This window comes from Cuculus canorus, chromosome 15 (genome assembly GCF_017976375.1).
Source record: "Cuculus canorus isolate bCucCan1 chromosome 15, bCucCan1.pri, whole genome shotgun sequence".
In the NCBI taxonomy this organism is placed as follows: Eukaryota; Metazoa; Chordata; class Aves; order Cuculiformes; family Cuculidae; genus Cuculus; species Cuculus canorus.
The window spans coordinates 3,018,782-3,037,587 of NC_071415.1; the positions used below are offsets into that span (position 1 = coordinate 3,018,782).

At 52.4% G+C, this 18,806-nt stretch overlaps 1 protein-coding gene across 1 annotated transcript in view; it reads left to right on the plus strand.

The window, feature by feature from the left end:
- LOC104068212 (ankyrin repeat and fibronectin type-III domain-containing protein 1) overlaps positions 1-18,806 on the plus strand; it is a 207,353-nt gene that overhangs the window by 114,462 nt on the left and 74,085 nt on the right. The window contains exon 4 of the mRNA XM_054080894.1: positions 14,012-14,052. Coding sequence (XP_053936869.1) covers positions 14,012-14,052 — 41 coding nt within the window. The remainder of the gene's footprint in view (positions 1-14,011; positions 14,053-18,806) is intronic.

Sequence of the window (18,806 nt, forward strand, 5' to 3'; positions counted from 1 at the left end):
TCCTGTCACCCAGCCCCTGTGCGGATGGTAGGATTGTTGGGCTCTACAGCGAGGCTTTGGCTCCTGTCCTATCGCCTGGGCCTGCTGCTCTGTGGAGGTGCTGCCCTGTCCCTGCTGTGTGTGGGGACTGTGCGAGTGTTGCAGCTTTTTGAGCAATACACCAGATTTCAAAGAAATTTGGAAGAGCTTCCAAGCACCAGAGGATTCATCCTTTTCCATTTCTCGGTCTCACGTCTCTGGGTAGAGCTCAAGCGTGCCATCATGTTGAATGCAGAAAGGGATGGAAGGTGGATGCTCCTTCGGGCGTGCTCTTGTATTCGCTGTGCTGACATCAGTAATGCCAATAAACCAAAGTTTTGGTTTTGGTGTTTATTTGATCTGCTGCAATAACAGCATGTGGAGCTCGTACAGCCTCCACCTCCCGGGGCGCTGCGTGAACATGACGTGCATCTGCTTGCAAACCAGTAAATAGCATTTGAGGAGTGAAAAGAAAACCAGAAAGGTTCATTTGTTATTCTTTGTGATATATGGAAGAGCTGTCAGCTCCATCGTGGAGTCATGAATCCCTGGGTATTGCTGGGACTGAGCAAAGGAATGCATCCTGCAGTATTTTTTCACTTGGAACAACCATTTGGCTCTTCTGGGTCTGAAAAGTTTAACTTCGGCTGAGTAACAAATTAATGCCGTCTCTTAGTCACTGTCTGGCTTGGATGGAAACACTTAGCTGACCTGGTTCATCTGAGTATCCATCCCGATGGCTTGGACAGATCTCTTTGCTGGCTGCCGGCTGCCTTCCAGGGCGCTTGCTTGCAGTGCCTCTCGCCAGCTGCAGCGCGTGATGCCAGAGGGCACAGGGAAAGTTCACATATGGTGCTGCTGGTACTTGTCACAGTGTAGGAGCAGGGTGGGGGGGAGGTTCTGCAAAAGCAGTGATTTTTTTATTTCTTCGTAATTATTTTTTATGAGCCTGGTAGAACTGGAGAAAACGAGCCATTTCTTCTTGAGGCTTCAGGTGGGTGGGAAGGGGCTCTGTGCTGGGCACGGGGCTGGCTTAAAACCTGCGAGTTGATCTGATAAAAGATGAGCTCTTGGCATTGTTTCCATCTCCTTGCCTCCTGCTGTTGATGTGTGGAGGTGCTGGGATGCTCCCCAGGTCTCTGCATGCCCATTTCTTCTGAACTGGAAAAGGGAGTTGGAACGATCCCTCTGACCTCTGTACATCATTTGCTGAGTTTCAGTGAGGAGCTTGCTCCTTCAAATGTGACCAGACATTTACTGGGACTCAGGAGCGGGTGGTTGGACTGTCGGATTGCATCCTCCTTCCCCGTATGCCCCATCGCTTGTGCTTCACTGTGGATCTTGAGGCAGAGATGCTGTGCTGGGGTGGCAGCATCCAGGCTTCTGAGGAGGTGGGGTGTCTGCAGAAACCTGTGACAAGGCAGGTTTTTTTCCATCTGGGATGGAAATGCAAGGGAAGAGGGAGCTCAGGGCCACTGTAGCAGGAGGAAGCTGGTACCCTGGGGCATCTCCATGTGCTTCAGGTGAAGAGGATCCTGCCTGGCTCCAGCCTCACACCCCAGCGGAGCTGCCCCTAAACTTTCCCTGCTCCTCTGCCGTTCGGGACAGCCTAAGCAAGATGGGCTGCAAAGCTGATCAGAAGTAAAGTTAATTTAAAACCCCCAACCAGGAGCTGTTTTTCTGGTGCTGGCTGAGAACCGCGAGACTGAACAAATAGTAGAAAATAAAACACAAAATAAAATGCACATTGGATTGAGAAACGGCTCTTTAATTTGCAGAATCTACGATGTCTGCGTGCAGGAATCTTAATTTCAGATCCGGTCTTTCAATGCAAATGTCACTTTAAATGAATATTGCTGTGCACGCGTTCTGGTGCCTTTCACCGTGCTGTTAATGGATTGCTTGCTCTGCGAGTACATTCTTGATTCATTTTGTATCCCCATACATTAAATTGATAGTTTGGGGGATTATTGCTCTTTCCAAGATTACGTGGGTGGAGCCCCTGTTCTATGGCCATGCTGGTATGCAGTGAATTTGAATTGGCGCAGCAGAAAACTCGAAAATTTGGAACAGATAACTGTCTCCTATCTTTATATGGGAACATCAGAGTTCCTAGCTTTATTCTGGGGTTCTTGCCATTCCAAATATAATTTATTCTTTTATATAACTGTTTTCATATGATACACTCTCAAGAGTGGATAATAGTTTAGGGAGGAATATAATCATTTTTTTCCCCTCCAAGGCTGTCTTCCGAATTAATGAGATTGAGAACACATTCCAAAAATCTATTTTTCCCCTCTGGGCTTTTTCTAATGTATTCAATTTATTCTGTAGGGCGTCTTGTGCTTCCTTTATGGAGTCTGACGCCTAAATATATAGTGGTGGTTGGCTGGCCAGGGCTTGTGCGATGCTCTGGGCCCTGATGGGAGCCTGGGGACGTGGCAGTGTCCCCCCACCCCTAGTGCCAGCCTGGAGGTGGCTTTGTAGGGGAAGCCACTTGCTTTGTGGGGTGGAAGGAGATCCCCATCCTCCTTCTCCTTGTTCCTGTCCTGCCTGGAGTAAGCTGGCACGTCCTTCCCCATCCTTGGAGTGGCAAAGAAAGGAGATTCCTAGAGAAGTGTACTAAGCTCAAGAGGCTTTTCCTACCTAAAGTCTCATCTTTAGCATGCATAGGTGATGTTTTTGTAGGATGAGGTTGAAGAGTGGGACTGGTCTCCCTGGGCTTTGCAGAGGGACAAGGGCTGTGTGGTGGCGAGGACCAGAGGAGCATGAACCTTAGTGTCTGCTCCCAAAAGCCTGGACTGTGGTAATTTTGGAGAGCCTTACAGCTCAGTCTCCCAGTGCGCAGAGGAGCCAGGGACGCAGCTTAGGCTGGGAAAGACCATTCCCCTGGGGCTTCCAGGCACCCAATGGGCACCACATGGATGAAGGTCTCCAGGAGAGATCTTCAGGTGGTGTCCAAGGGCCCTGCTCCCCCTGAAACAACACGGCAGGGAGCGGGCTCACCACTCACCACCCCAGCTGCCCTTCACCCTGCCCTGCTGCAGCTGGCTGAGCATGGCCAGTCTCATCAAAAGCCTGGTTGCCATGTGACCAGTCGGTCCACCTCTGCTTAGACAGACATCTGCACCTCCCTTGTTTTCTACTTCTGCCTTCACCAGCCACCCCAGTATTGGATTTGGGGAGGACCCCTCTGCTCCATCTGAAAAATCAAGGCATGCGGAAGCCCCAGGGGAATGGTCTTTCCCAGCCTAAGCTGCGTCCCTGGCTCCTCTGCGCACTGGGAGACTGAGCTGATCGAACAGAGCATGGGACAGGGAGAGCACGGGACAGGGAGAGCACCTGCTCATTTGCTGCTTGCACTGTAATTAGCTGGGTTCACGGGCAGAGCTGCTCTCAGACTGCAGCGGGTGCAGCCTGTGCAGTACATGCTGGAGGACAGGGTGTCATTCGCTGCTGGCCTATGGAGCTGCAAGCTGACTATTCACCTTCCACCCTTGCTTCTTGCCTTTAATTTTACTTTCAGTGATGAAATATCCCAGAATCATAGAATGGTTTGGATTCGAAGGGACCTCAAACCCATCCAGTTCCACTCCCCTACCATGGGCAGGGACATCTCCCACTGGATCATGGGGCTCAAAACCCCATCCAGTCTGGCCCCAAACAACTCCAGGGATGGGGCAGCCACCGCTTCTCTGGGCAATCTGGGCCAGGGCCTCCCCACCCTCACAGCAAAACTTTACTCCCTAAGATCTCACCTCAATCTCCCTTTCGTATGTAACTTCATCTATAAACCCATTTAAACAGGTAGGAGCTACAAATATTAAAAGAACAATCAAACACATTTGAAAATCCCAGGCAGGGCATGAATGCAACATTAAGAACCAGCAGCTCTCACCCCCTTACACAAGGCAACATCAACTCCCCAGGTTCTCGCAGCAGCATGAACTCGGCCTCTCTTCGGGGTTGGCACTATAAATAGCAGCACGCTCAGCTACACAAGCCGGCCCTGATGCTGCAAACACTTAAGCCCGAGTACAGCTCTTTCTCAACATGCTTCAAGTTGCAGTAATAGTTTGCAGGCTGTGATCAAGAAAGAGAAATAAAAAAAAGGTGGAACATAGTGGCTGTGCTGCGTGGCATCGGTGCCAGCTCTCAGGGAACAGAGCAGGGTGGCTGCTGCTCCTCCCTGGCAGCTCCTGTGCCCTTACCTGCCTAATTAAGGCTTTGATTAATGAAAACACTGGGAGAAGGTGCCCACGCCTATGCGTGTGTGTCGCCCTGGCTGTTGTCAAGCTGGTGGAGTTTACAAGCTCCAGTGGTTTCGCCAGCAATTTGACAAGTTCTTTCATCCAGAGAAGCTCAGATGAGCAGCAAGTGCATGGCTCGGGCTGCGCCAGCCCTCAGCACAGCTTGGGGAGGGCTTTCCAGGAGGAGAAAGTTTGTAATAATGAGGTTGTGCGTGCATGAATGTGTGTATGTGCATAAATTAATTTTTACAGGCATGTAGCAGTACAACATGAGTCGAGGAAAAAAAAGAGTTTCCTGGATGACCTCTCAGAGAAGAAATGCTTTGAAGTGTGGGTCTGCCTCAGAGTGGTGTGAGCGGCGAGGGGTTTGGGGGCGAGCAGCCTCTGTAGACGTGGGGAGTGTGGCCCCGGAAGAGGCTTGGCTGGGGAAAGCAGGGGTGGGAGAAGGCTGGGAGAATGCTAAGAAAGGGAGGGAGGCACGGCGGCAGAGGATGAAAGCTGAGTGCAAATGGACTTGTTTATTGGCAGTGTGGGCAGAAGCTCATTAGCAGGCTCGCTGTTCCTCCCAGTAGGAAGTTAGGCTTGATGACCTCTGTGCACACACCTGCAAGGGTGTGCTCAGAGGAGGAGGAGAAAGCAGAGTTTGATGATATTGGGGAATTTAGTGCTGCTCTGTCTTGGCCTGGCCCTCGTGAACACAACCTTCCAGCCTGGCCAGGGTGAGCTGCTGAGGTTTGCTCTGGAGCGAGAGGGTGGTAGTGAGGCTGCTCTCCACGAGAACCTGTCTTCACTTTTCTGAGGGTCAGGCATAGGTTGGGTGAAAGGGAAGCCCGTTTTCTGAAGAACCAGATTTATGGTTGTATTCCAGCCCCTAGGAAAACACCAAGTTCTCCCCTCCTGGGTCCTGGCCATGAAGGTGCATAGGCAACCAGAGAAGAGCATTCAGCCTCTGGTAAGATGAGTCGGTGGAGCGTGGGTGCCCACGTGCTCGCAGGAAACCATCCTGGCGTGGCAGGGTGGTAGGTTCAGGTTGGTATCTCAGCATGGCTGTCCTGTCAGGATGTGACAACCAGGAGAGAAGGTGAAGCCCAGGACCTCTTCCTGGGTAAGTCTACGGTGCTGCTTGGAGAACACCACGAGCTCCTCTGGCTCCCAAGAATGGGTTGAGCTGCTCTGCTTGGAGGTGGCTTTCAGGGCTTCATTTCTGTTCCCGGATGGCCTTGGAGTACCTTGCGTACATAGCAGTGTTTCCATTTTCTTTCCTTTCCAAAGGTCTAAAAGCATTTTTCTCTAGTTTTCAGCATGTTTTTCACCTTACATTGGGCTCCAAGGCCAACTTGGCTGTGTACCACTGTCCTGTGTGCGTGCACATGGTCAGTGCTGTTTGCAGGCGAATGTGATAGCTGGTTTAGATTCCTGTTCCAGAGCTGGGCTGGGATGAACTAGCCGCTGAAAAATGAGCGTGTTAGAGCCATTGGCATCCTCCCCTGGCTGGGTCAGGTCACTGGGGAATCACCCACCCCCTCCTCAGAGCCTTTGGAGTTGAGGCAGGAGGAGGCAAGGATCACCATAGCGAGAGGCTGGGGCTGGCATGCGCGGAAATGCTGGAGGCTCACGCATCCCCCTATGGTCCACTGGTGCTTTAGTTTTGCCTAAATGCCATCCCCTGAGAGACCAAGGCCCTTTTCTGATTCCCAGTGACGTGTCCTCCTCCCTCCTTCCCTCGACCTAGCCCCTTCCATCTCTTATCTGAGCAGACAATGCTGCTTCCCTGGCCTAATCCTTCCCCTGCCAATAGATTTGGTTCTGCTGTGTGACCTAACCTTTCCTAATCCCTCCTGTTCTCCATTCCTTCATCACTGGCATGCAAGCAGTGGGCTGCTCTCTGGCCAGACTTGCCTTTGGAGGTCCAAAGCTGTGCCCAGCCTGGTAGTCTGGAGCTCCCTTCCAGACATGAGGTGGTTTGCAGCACTGCCACCTCAAAGGAAGGAGTTGTCACCATGATGACTTGTCACCATGATTTTTGGGTGAGCTACATGGTTCGTCCAGCCTGAAATTCAGGTTTTGGGATTCAAGGGTTTAGCTGGCCTCGGTTTCACACGGGACTCTATGAGTCTGGGGCCCTGGCAGTGCTGGGCAGGGCTGCTTTGAGGGGCTCGGTGCTGGGGGCAGTCGCAGTGGCAGGCGGGGAGCAGTGTCTGCAGGGCAGAAGGCAGCACTTCCACAGCCATTTGGTTTCTTGGCCAATCCTGTGCCAGAGTATGGGGGCTGGAGGAACAAGGGCTTGCATGGTACCCTGAGCCATGGGATACTCCAGGTGGGATCTTGCCTGGAGGGATGCTGCTAGCTGAAGCGGGTGGTGTCTTCTTCCTCCTCCTTCCAACCAGCCCTCTCACATCCCAGGCTCTGAATTTTAATCTCCTTCTGACAGTCAGGCATCAACCCTTAATTACTCATAACTGCAGAGCGTTGCAGACACGCGGAGCTTGCTGAACGGCTGTGCCTGAAGGCACCAGCCTCCAGAATCGCCAGGCAAGAAGCTGGGATGGGGGCATAGGCTGTTGAGTCTCGATCTCCCCGCCCTGTCCTGCACTGGAGGCCAAGCTCCTGCTGCCCTTGCCCACATTCTATGGGAATCTGCCCAGCCCAGCGCATGGACCTGGCTCAGGGCTGTGGCTGCTGAGGCAGGCTCAGAGGTCCCAGCAGGTCACCAGGCATAGGTGGCAGGTTTGCAGCCAAGACAGCGATCATAGAACTGCTTGGTTGGAACAGACCTTTGAGATCGTCAGGTCCAATCTCATCTGTCCACCACTGAACCAGATCGCTCACCTGCCTGTCTTTTAAACCCCTCCAGGGATGGGGACTCCACCACCTCCCTGGGAAGCATCTGCCAGGGCCTGAGAACCCTTTCTGTGAAGAAATTTTTCCTAATGTCCAATCTGAACCTGCCCTGGTGCAGCTTGAGGCCATTCCCTCTTGTCCTATTGCCTGTCACTTGGGAGAAGAGATCAGCACCCATCTCACCACAGGCTCCTTTCAGGGAGTTGTAGACACTTGTATCGGTGTTGTCCCTCCCCCCTCCCTGTTTGTTTTGCAGAATCCTCTTCTAGTGCAGAAAAATAACTTATCCCTTGGTTTTTATCTCTTTTATTTGTGTGGGCATTGATTACGCTGGGAGTCACTGAGACAGATTTTATTGGAATGACTGAGAAAGCTGCCACCTGCAAGCAGCTGCCTGTCTTTGGGGACTGTTTTGGTGTAGTTTCTAAATGATTGCATGAGGCTTCTTCAGCCTTGCTAATACCTTCAATCTCCCAGGGACACTGCCCAGAAAAATGAGCTGAGATTACTCGTGGCAGCATTTTGGAGAGGAAAAATTGCAACTGCTAGCGTGAATAAATAAAGAACACAACACCTCTGCCTTAGTCTCTCTGTGAGATCCTTGTTTCCAAGCCCAGGTCTACTGTATCCCTGGCTTGGCTGAATGTTGGAATTCAGAGTTGTGCTTTAAATCGGTCTTATCATTTCTATCGGCAGCCTGTTGTGCTAATGCTTATCAGGGACCAGCAAGGCTGGCTCTGGTGATGAGTTGTCCTAGGGAAGCCTACCCGGTTGCTTATAGACATTGCATAACCCAGACTGGTGAAATATGTAATTTAAATCACTTGCAAAATAGTTTTCTTAGTGGCTGACATGTGAAGAGAATCATGGCCCAAATTATCATAGGTTTGCAAAAGCTTGGTGAAAATTGTGGGTCATGTTTTAAACAGAGAGACAAGCCTGCAGATGGCTCTGACGCCATCTCAAAGCCAGTGGTTCAAAAGAGCTCGCTTTGCAGTGCCCAAGGGAGCCAGAGTATTGGGTGTTCGGCCTTGGGATTGCCCTCCCCTGGTGAGGAGGGCTGGGAAGGGCAGCACTGGGAACACCAGCAGGAAGATGAGAGGAGCTGAGTGCCTGGGCTGGGTTGTGGCTTTGCTCCACTGGTTGTGTTGGCACCAGACAAGCCTTCATGATAGCCCAGATGTAGCTGGGTGCTGCTCTGCTAGTTTTGGAGGCTGCATTTTTACACTCCTGCAAGGGGTGCCTTCTGAGAACCTGGTCACGGATCCTTATGGCTGATAAATCCACTCTGGCCTCTCAGTTTATCTTGTTTTGGTGTAAGAGCTCCAGGAAAGTTGGTGTCCAGCTGCCTCCCCTTTCTCCTCATAGCATTTCCAAGGTGTTCCTGTGATGTTGCACTTTCCATGTTGATGTTGCACTTTTCTGCAAGAGCAGAGGGCCCTGAGCATCAGACAGAGGGATCCTTCCATCACAGCAGGTATTCTTGGATGGGTGCATGCAATGACCTCGTGACAGCACTTTCTTCATCAAATTGGTAGGCAATCCCTGCTTCTTGGCAGGCTGCATCCTGGCACCCAAGAGTCATGGTCTTGGTGTCAGTGGCCTCTTCTGCTGCTGTCCCTGTTGGGGCAGTTGTTTCCTCAGCAGTGGAAAGAGGTTGGGACAAATCCAGGCAAAACTACAGGGTGGACAGAGAATGGATTGGGAGCAGCCCTGAGGAGAAGGACTTGGGGGATGGGAAGGTCAACATGAGCCGGCAATGTGCGCTCACAGCCCAGAAGCCACCCATGTCCTGGACTGCATCCAAAGCAGTGGGACCAGCTGGGACAGGGAGGGGAGTCTGCCCCTCTGCTCTGCTCTGGTGAGACCCCACCTGGAGCCCTGTGTCCAGTTCTGGAGTCCTTAGCACAGGAAGGACATGGAGCTGTTGGAGCGAGTCCAGAGGAGGCCATGGAGATGATCTGAGGGCTGGAGCACGCCCTGTACAAGGACAGGCTGAGAGAGTTGGGGTTGTTCATCCTGGAGAAGAGAAGGCTATGGGGAGACCTTAGAGCAGCTTCCAGTGCTGAAAGGGGATCCAGGAAAGCTGGAGAGGGTCTCTTGATCTGAGAGGGCAGGAATGGGACGAGGGGGAATGGTTTTGAGCTGAAGGAGGGGAGATTGAGATGAGGTCTTAGGAAGAAATGTTTTGCTCTGGGGGTGCGAAGGCCCTGGCCCAGGTTGCCCAGAGAAGTGCTGGCTTCCCCGTCCCTGGAGGTGTTCAAGGCCAGGTTGGATGGGGCTTGGAGCCCGTGTTCCAGTGGGAGGTGTCCCTGCCCGTGGCAGGGGGTGGAACTGGATAGGCTTTCCAACCCAAACCAGTCCATCATTCTATAATTAAGATAGTGCCTGGCCTCATTCCAAACCGGCCTCAACCCGGCAGGGAGCTGGGTCATCCTTGTGTCCCACCTTCCTCCCCGGCCCTGCCAGCAGCAGGACTGTGACTGCTGGAGAGATGGAGGCTGTAACCTGTCTGTCCTGCTGTCACTGCCTCGCCCAGCTCTGCGTGCCGGGGCTGCAGGGGCTGTTCCTGCCCCCCCAGGTGACCCCAGTGCTGCCATTCACCTCTGTGTGTTGGGAGAAGAGGGTGGAGATGGGTGCAAGCCTCACTCGAAGTATTTGTTTTAAAAATACACTCCAATAAAAATTACTGTCTCCATTATTTCATTAAGGGATTTCAACTGTGTTTCCTAAACCCTGAGTCATCAATGAAATGAGCAAGCGAGGAGCAGCGCAGCGGTCCCGCCGGAGGGTGACTCACACTGCAGGGGGGCTCACAGCCCGCGGGGAACTCTTTAAGTGGAGGATGCTCTGCTCCGTCCCTCCCTCCCTCCCTCCCGGGAAGGCTGGGGTGTCCCCAGCATCCTGAGCAGCAGCTAGTTCTCTGGGAGCCTCCGAGGCTCCTGGATGTATTGTGGGAGCTGAGCACTGCTGCCGGGTCTCTCTGGAGAGCCCAGCTCTGCCTGGATGCACAGCAGACAACTCTCATGGAAGCCTGCAGATCAACCATCAACAGTGCAGGCATTTGGCTGGTATTTGATTTTTTTTTGTTGTATACCTTTAAAAGCCTCAGTTCAGGAGGAATTGATCTCTCCTCCCAAGAGGCAGGGAAAATGCTAGGTCCCCTTTTGCTCAGTTTTTGGGAGCTCTCTGCTTCTTTTAGACTCTGGGCACAGGTGGAATAAGAAAAGCCACTCTCAGCTTCTTGTAAGGCCAGGAACCATTCCTCTGTGCTGGTCTCTAACAATTTGGCTTTGTTAAAGCCCTTTGAGACACTGTTCCACTCCTCCCACTGAAGTTGGTTCAAACTCTGGTAAATTCAGCACCAGGACGTTTTTCCCGGGATCCAGGTTGCTGGTTCCCTTTACTCTGCTTCCGTAGGTCCTGTGCTTCCCTTGACCACCTTTCCATAATCTTCCCCTGCTGTGGATGCCATCTGAGATGGCAATACACGGCGGGGTGGTACAGGGGTGGTGGCTGGTGGCACCATCACAGCCCATGCTGCTGCCCTAGGGAGATGCTTTGGCTGCTGCTCCTTCATGCTCCGCACTCAGCAGGCAGCACCCATGCTCACTGCTGCCCGTAGCCTCCCATCACCGATTCCCTAAGTGATTTCTAATGAATACCTTCAAGCCAGTGGGGAAGGCCAGCTCCCCTGCTTGGGGGGATCTTTCCAGGTGCGGGCCTGAGATCTGTCAGTGCTCCTGGCCATTCGAACCAAGAGGTTGTGATGTCCCTGCCCTTGGCATTTTATTTTTACTACAGCTACATCTTACAGTGAACTGCTGCACAAAGCCAGGGCATCCTCAGAGTGCTCTCTGATCTCTTAGGGCATCAATGTTTTAATTATAGAATCACAGACTGGTTTGGGATGGAAGGAACCTCAAAGCCCATATAGCCTGCTGCCATGGGCAGGGACATCTCCCACTAGATCAGGTTGCTCAAAACCCCATCCAGCCTGGCCTTGAACACTTCCAGCGAGGGGGCAGCTGTTGGCAAATGGTTTCTTCTTAAATATCAGCACTTCTGCATGATCCCTGCTAGCACAGATGTCAGATGGAACTGGATTTGTTGTGGCTCATCACCCTCGTTGCAGCCGATCCGTAGTCTGGGAACTGGTACCCTGGGGTTTTAGATGTCAAGTTTAAAGAAGTAAGGAAATATCTTATGAGAATTCTGTACCTGAGGGAGTGGAGTTGTTCCTGGACGTGCTGTGGGCTCGAAGGACAGGTCCCATCACACAGAGCATTCAGTCTGTGTAGTTACTACTGTGCTCATTTTTCTGCTGCTTCAGGAATGCACAGTGTGGTTGAGGAGATCACCCAGTCCAACCCCCCACTCAAGGCAGGGTCATGTACATGGGTTTATTCTAATACCCAGGACTATGTCACTTGGGTTTTGAACACTTCCAAGTCTGGAGACCCCACCACCTCCCAGGGCAGCCTGTGCAAGCATTTGACCACCTCCTTTGGGTGTCTGGCCACCAATACCAGGGGTTCTGCCGCAGCTTCATGCTGGTGTTTTGTCAGAGGAGTGGAAGCAGCAGGGAGAGCCAAAGGGTGCAGCCGTCTCTGGCCAGTGGGGCTTCCTCAGAGCTTTTGCACACCAACATGGCAATTAGCAGAAGAGCAGAAGAGATCTTCCCACCCCAATGGGTGCCTCTTGTGCGCACCCAGCTCCACTCCAGGCTGCAGCTCAGATGTGTGCCTGGGAGATGTGCAACAGGGCAGCTTACATCCAGACCCACCTACCCTGCCCTGCTAATTTGGTCGCAGCCTCCCCATGCCCATGTTAGACCAATGCCTCTGTGCTCTGGGGAGGGTCAGTTGCCACCAAACCACGGCCCAAACTTGCTGGCTTGGCCTGAGCACCTTTTAGGGGGATGTTTTGGTGACAGCAGGTCTCTGCCTACTTAAAATCTGGGGCTCTCCTCTCCCTGCTTGCTTTTCAGTTGCAGGGTGGGAGCACCCGGTGGCTTTGGTCCATGCTGGAGGAGAGCTCTGGGAGAGCTCCTGTGCCCCTGATTAGCATTCGGCCCTGCAGCTTTGGCATTCACACGTACCATTGCCTGGCAACCGCTGAGCAAAACTACAACAGCAGCCCCAGAGCCTGAGCGTGCTTCCTGCGAGCGTGCACGCACTCCAGTGCACACTTGCTGCCCGCACGGGGACAAGGACTGGGCTGGGGCAAGTGGCAAGGCCACCTGTGACTGCAGCCCACCGTCCCCCATCCAGCGAGGTGCAAGGGTAAGGACCATCCGCAAGAGAAAGAGGAGGAGGAGGAGGGGGTTCCAGCAGTACGACAGCTTTGCTGACATCCAGCTTTGGTGGGTCAGTCTGTCTGTCTGCGCTGACACCGCCTGCCATGAGCATCCTGCTCTGTCCAGCACAGCCTGCCCCTCCGCGTCCCTTGGGTGGCAGGGGCTCTTCTGTGCTCAGCAAGCAGGTGTCACAAACTGGGGCCTTGGATCAGGGCAGGGTGAAGGAACTTGGGTGGATGTGGGTGTATCTGTCTCTGCTGGACAGCAGGGCGAGGCAGGACAAAGCATGGTGATGTGTGCGTGCCCTCGGTGTGTGTCAGGCACCTGCCGTGCCCTGCACCCAACACAAGGTCTGTGAGATGTCCATTGCCCCCTGGGTCCCTGCGGGGAGGCTGAGGCTGGCCTGGGGGCTCCTGAGGACCCTGGTGCTTCGGTGATCAGACTTGTACCAGACCGTGCTGGCAGCAGAGTCGGTGGCACTCAGGAAAATGCTGATGGGTGGGAACCTGAGTGTGCATGAGGCTGCCTCTGCTCTCAAGCTTGCGCATGCTTGGAGTTTGATGTCTTTTTTCTTGGCAGAATAATTTTGTGGTCCTGTGAGTCTTGGGCTCAGTCTTCTGCTCTGTCAGACCAAGCTGCAGGCTTGGTCTCACTGCACCTCATCCTCTCTCCAGCTGGGCAGGCTTGAGAGGACACAGGTCCCGTCTTGACACAAGTTGCCACTCTTCTGCATGGGATGGAAGACACTGATGAGATTGAATACATTGGGTTCAGACTTAGCACATCCCCACATCTCTGCTTTGACTCTTTATTGTCCCATCCACCAAAAGAAGCTTAGCCAGCAGGTTGAGGGAGGTGATTCTCCCCCTCCTGCTTCTCTCTTGTGAGACCTCACCTGGAGAACTGTGTCCAGTTCTGGAATCCCCAACATAAGGAGGAGATGGAACTGTTGAATGGGTCTAGAGGAGGCCACAAAGATGATCTGAGGGATGGAGCACCTCTGCTATGAGGAGAGGCTGAGAGAGCTGGAGTGTAAAGCCTGGAGAAGAGAAGGTTCCAGGGAGAGCTTAGAGCAGCTTCCAGTATTGAAAGGGGTTCCAGGAAAGCTGGGGAGGGACTTTTTATAAGGTCATAGGTTGATAGGATGAAGGGGAATGGCTTTAAATTGAAAGGGGCAAGATTCAGATTAGACATCAGGAAGAAAATCTTCATGATCAGGATGGTGAGGCCCTGGCCCGGGTTGCCCAGAGCAATGGGGGTTGCCCCATACCCGGAGGTGTTCAAGGCCAGGTTTTATGAGGCTTTGAGACTCCTGATCCAGTAGGAGGTGTCTCTGCGCACTGCAGGGGGTTGGAACTGGATGTGCTTTGAGATCTCTTCCAACCCAAACCATTCTATGATTCTGTGATTCTATGATCCTTGGCTGCTGTGGGCTCTGCCTATGGTGCTGGGGGTCCTGAGCTGCCTGCACTGTCTAGCTAGCCCACACATACCCACCGTGCAGCAAAAAGCTGAGGTGTATCCTTTCTTACTCAACACACATCTTCATCACCGATGCTTGGCAAAGGGTTAACGAAATACATCTGCCTTTTGTGTCTTGCAGAGCCTGGGGTCGGCAGACAAAAAGGACTTTTATCAGCCCAAGTAAGTGCCAGGAGCCGTGGTGAGTAATTGCATGGAAATTCCCAGTTGGTCCATGTTACTGAGCCTCTCTGTGCCTTGCTAAGATTAGAAATTTTGATGTACAGGAATAGCTGCTGCAATTACACAAGCGAGGACAACAGTGGAAGGGCTGTCAGTCGTTGTGGCTTCAGGCATATGCAAATCATTAAATCAGGTCAGAAGGAACCATGACAGCTTGACTGAGCCTGAGGGACAGAGCTGGGATCTAGTGGCTGGCGAGTGGGGCACGAAGGGTGACCTTTCCCAACTCTGACTCCCTCTGCTCCAGGTTTGCACAGCCGAGCTGCCTTGGAGAGCTGAAGAGTTTCATTCCGTGTCACAACGGGCTGATCATGAAGCACGTCTTCTGCAGCCCAGGCTTTGACGTTGATGCCTGTCGTCTTCCATCCGTTGTGTTTTGTAAAGTGCAGTGAGCCACAGGGGTGAAAGGAGAGGAAGAGGCTCTCTGGAGCCACCATATTCATGAACAAGAACAAAGGACCTGCAAATCACGCCACTAACAGAAGCAGTTGGTTACTTAGAGCGTGCCTTTGGCCAGCGCTCTGAGCTGGCTGTGACAGTCTGTAAGCGAGCGAGCAGGAGCAGAGCACTTAGAGCTGTCAACCTCTGAGACCTGGGTTGAAAGGCAAGCAGAGCTTTCTCCCGCAGACCAGTTCAGTTGCTGCATCCAGTGTGGCAACTTCAACATGAGAAGGTTGTCCCTTTGCTGGAAGGATGTGTCTTATACCATGATTAAGGCCAAACTCTATTAAAAACCATGTTGAGAGCTTCAGTTCTGGCCCTGACCACAAGCTGCTGTGCATCGTGGTGCTGAGCACACTGCATGTGGGCCCTTGTGTTGCTCCTGCTCTGCTGGGGGCAGGAACGTCTTTATGTGTTTGCTTTTTTGTTAAGTGAAAAAAGCCAGAGGTGGTTTTGAAGTTGTGGAACAGTGCTCTGCTGGGCAGGGCTGTCAGAGGAGAGGGATTTGGAAGATTCAGAAGGAACTGGGTTGAGGACCTTTCTCCTCCCAAACTTGCTGAACTTCTGCACTTGCTCTTTCTTTGTTGCTTTCCCTAATGTTCCTGTAGAGCCCAACCCTGCACTGCCCAAGCATGCAGGGAGCTCTGAAGCAACATCCTTTGTCCAAGTCACTCTTAGTATCATAGGAGGCATGCCCAGAGCTCTCCGGGGATGGCCGACTGTGTCACAACTGCCTCCTTGCTGTTTATGATGAGGACCACAAGCGTGGGGTGCATGTTGTGTTCTTCAGTTCTCTGCTGGCTCCTCTGTCTTTTGGCACCAAAAATTTCTCAAACTCAATGTTAGTCTCTTAGGACCATTCTTAAAAGTCAGATTTCAGGGAGCTCCTCTGTCAGCTTGACCCAAGGTGGTGCCTGGCAGAGAAGGACTTGGTGGTGCTGGTCACAGCCGGCTGAATATGAGCCAGCAGTGGCCCCGTTGGCCAAGAAGGACATTGGCATCTTGGCCTCTATCAGAAACAGTGAGGCCACCAGGACCAAGGAAGTGATCATCCCCCTTCACTCAGTGCTGGTGAGGCTGCACCTTGAATCCTGGTTTCAATTTTGGGCCCCTCACTACAAGAAGGACATTGAGGGGCTGAAGCGCGTCCAGAGAAGGGAATGGAGCTGGTGAAGGGGCCGAAGAACAAGGGTTATGAGAGGTGGCTGAGGAACCTGGGGCTGTTTAGCCTGGAGAAAAGGAGGTTGAGGGGAGACCTCATCACTGTCTACAACTGCCTGAAAGGAGGTTGTAGCAAGGTGGGTTCTGGTCTCTTCGCCTAAGTGGCAGGTGACAGGATGAGAGGGAATGGCCTCAGGCTGCACCAGGGCAGGTTCAGATTGGACATTAGGAAAAATTTCTTCACTGAAAGGCATCTCGGGCACTGGCAGAGGCTGCCCAGGGAGGTGGTTGAATCTCCATCCCTCAAGGGATTTAAAAGATGGGTAGATGAAGTCCTCAGGCATCTGGGTCAGTGGTGGGGATAGGTGTGGTTGGACTCGATGATCTTAAAGGTCTTTTCCAACCAAGCGATTCTATGATTCTACGATCATTGTGTTTCCAAGATTGCTGGCAGCTACAGACTTCTGAAAATACAGCCAGAGCATTTCCCAGGCTGCTTAATCCCACGGGGCTTTCTTGGAGATCAGAGGGATATCCCAGGAGGTTGTGGAGTCATCGTGGATTCAGTGACAGAATAATGCACATTTGGCAAAGGACTGAGAACTGTGCTTTTGTGACCTCTCCTAACAGTCATCCAAGGTTTTGTTGCTCCTTATTGCAGCACTGCTGTGTGCTTTTGTGGAGTGTGTGGTTCCGACAAGCAGGCTTCAAAAAAATTGAAGCATCTCTAGTGTCCCTCTTCCAGTTGAAGCTTTTGTAAGGCTTTAAGTCAGAGATTTGGAGGCAATATGTGAAGAGCTCTTACTCTTCACTTTTCCTGTGGAGTGATTTTGGTAGAAACAATTATAGTGCTACTCCTTCAGATCACCTCATCAGAGCAATGAGGGATGTTCCTCTGCCTGAACAGGGGGATCATCAGCTTCCTACCTCACTGGAGTGGCAGAGCTGCTGGGTCAGAGTAGTGGGTGCTGGCACAGAAGGTCTCACAGATTCAGGGTGTCTTACTGGTACTGTCTTGCTGCTCTGTGCCACGAGCCTATGGGACACCATGGTTTGGCCAAGCAGCTTGTAATATCGTCTGTGACTTGGCTAATCATAATATGATGGGGTTGGTTAATGCCCATCCTATTTGCATTCCTCAGTGACTGTTTTGGGGTTGTGACCAGCAGAGTTTCTGGCTGTGATGTTGCCTGATACCACTTACTCCATCTGATTTGGCTTTTTGATCCGCTGGCTGCTGCTGGCACAATTGTCATTACAGGCAGAGCTGCTGTCACTACCACAGCCTGTCTGCAAGGCTGGGCCAGGCACCTTATGGAGGCTTTCAGCCTCTGGCAGGGCTGGACCTGGTCTTCCTCAGCAGAAGATCTCCAGCAGCTGCCAGATGTCTGGTGGACCTGCTGAGGGCTCAGGAGAGCTCAGCCCTTCTGCAGCAGCTCCGCAGATGTGTTCCCTGAGCCCTGGCCAAGGCAGCAGCGAGCAGCCAAAATATGGGAACCAGTTGATTCCTGGAGTTGAGCTGAGCCGTGGTGGTTCATGAACACATCTTTGCAGTGATGCTGGTGACCTGAGAGAGGTCTGGCAGTAGGTGGCTCACCCTCCAGCCCTGATATGGCAGAGCAAACCTGACCATGCCTCTGCTTTTCTGCACATCAGAGGCAACATTCACCCCGCTAACTAAAAACCCCCACACTGCAGGAGTCAGGTCAGAGGTCCCGGTTGTCGGGTTGGTGGGTTTGGGCTCTCACAGCAGGTGCAGGTTATAGAAAAAGGATAGACACACATACCAGAAATCTGAGCAGTGGGTTTTATTGTGGCTTGTCCTGAGAGAGAATCTTACTCCATTCCTGCCATGTTCAGAAGCTTTCTCTGATCAGGTGTCCTCTTCCCTGGATATCGGGTACTCCATCAGATGAGTTTCCTTGTGTCACCCTGAGTGACTCCTTTCTTTCCTTTGTTGCCTCTTCCCTTCAGACATGGAAATGCTGTCATTATGTTCCTCCACCCTATGGTTACCATTGATCTATCTCAGCCAGCAGTAGGGTATTTCCTAAGTGTCTGGAATAGTCCAGTGCTCACCAAGGCTATGGAGAGGTGTCTACCTTCACCCACCAGCCTTTGATGGCCTTTACCCTAGGCTTTGTGCCTTGGTCCAGTCCACCCAAGAAGTTTTAAGGTACAGATCTCCTGAGTTGCTCCAAATGTCATGTGACAAGCACCCAGGAAAGTGTAGTGAATGTGATCCTCCACTGGGAGAAGTCAGAGGGGCCTGGGATGGAGCCACCACAGCTGAAACCATGTTGCTGCCTGTTCTGGCACTTCCATTTCCAAGGGTTTCAGTGAGCTGGGTTACAGATGTTCCTGCAGGAGTTGGCCCACGCCAGAAGTTGTGACTCCTGGCTTCTTGTGTGTCTAGAAGGTAGCATTCCCTCTTTCCATGTTAAATGCAAGGATGCTGCTTCAGTCAAGACAGCTGAAGCATCAGTCTCTATGTCACCTGAGACTTGGATGGACTGGAGACCACCTTAGGTATGCAGAGAGCTCCCATATCTGCAATTCCTGAGAGAAGAGCCCAGTGCATTGGGAATGGCCACTAGTCCAGCAGTGAGCCAACACCTGCATGGGCTTCTCCACCTACACTGGCTGCTCCAGCTATCCTGTGTGAGCAGGTACAGCTGCCATCCCAGCACTGTGTTTCCAAAGCAGGTTGTTTAGATGTCAGAATGGTATATCCCCACCTAATAATTCTCTTCTGATCCAATTTGGACACACACCTCCCCATCACAAGCCTGTCTGCAGCCCCGCTCCATCTGGGATCTGCAGATCCCTATCTCCAGATAGGGAGCAGGGCAGAAACACCTTGAGGGCTTGGGTCCAGTGCCAGAGCTGATCATGGCTTTGTCACTGCGATTTCATCGCAACAGCTGCAATGTTATGAGCGTATTTGGGCTTCCAAAGGTCCTTCTGTATTTCTGACTGGAGGTCCTGGACTGTTTTGTCAAGGCAGTTTCCCAAGCAGGGACCTGCTGGGTGAAGAGCCAGGGACACCGTGCTCAGACACAGGAATAGACTCTCCAGGGACAGGGGCTTTT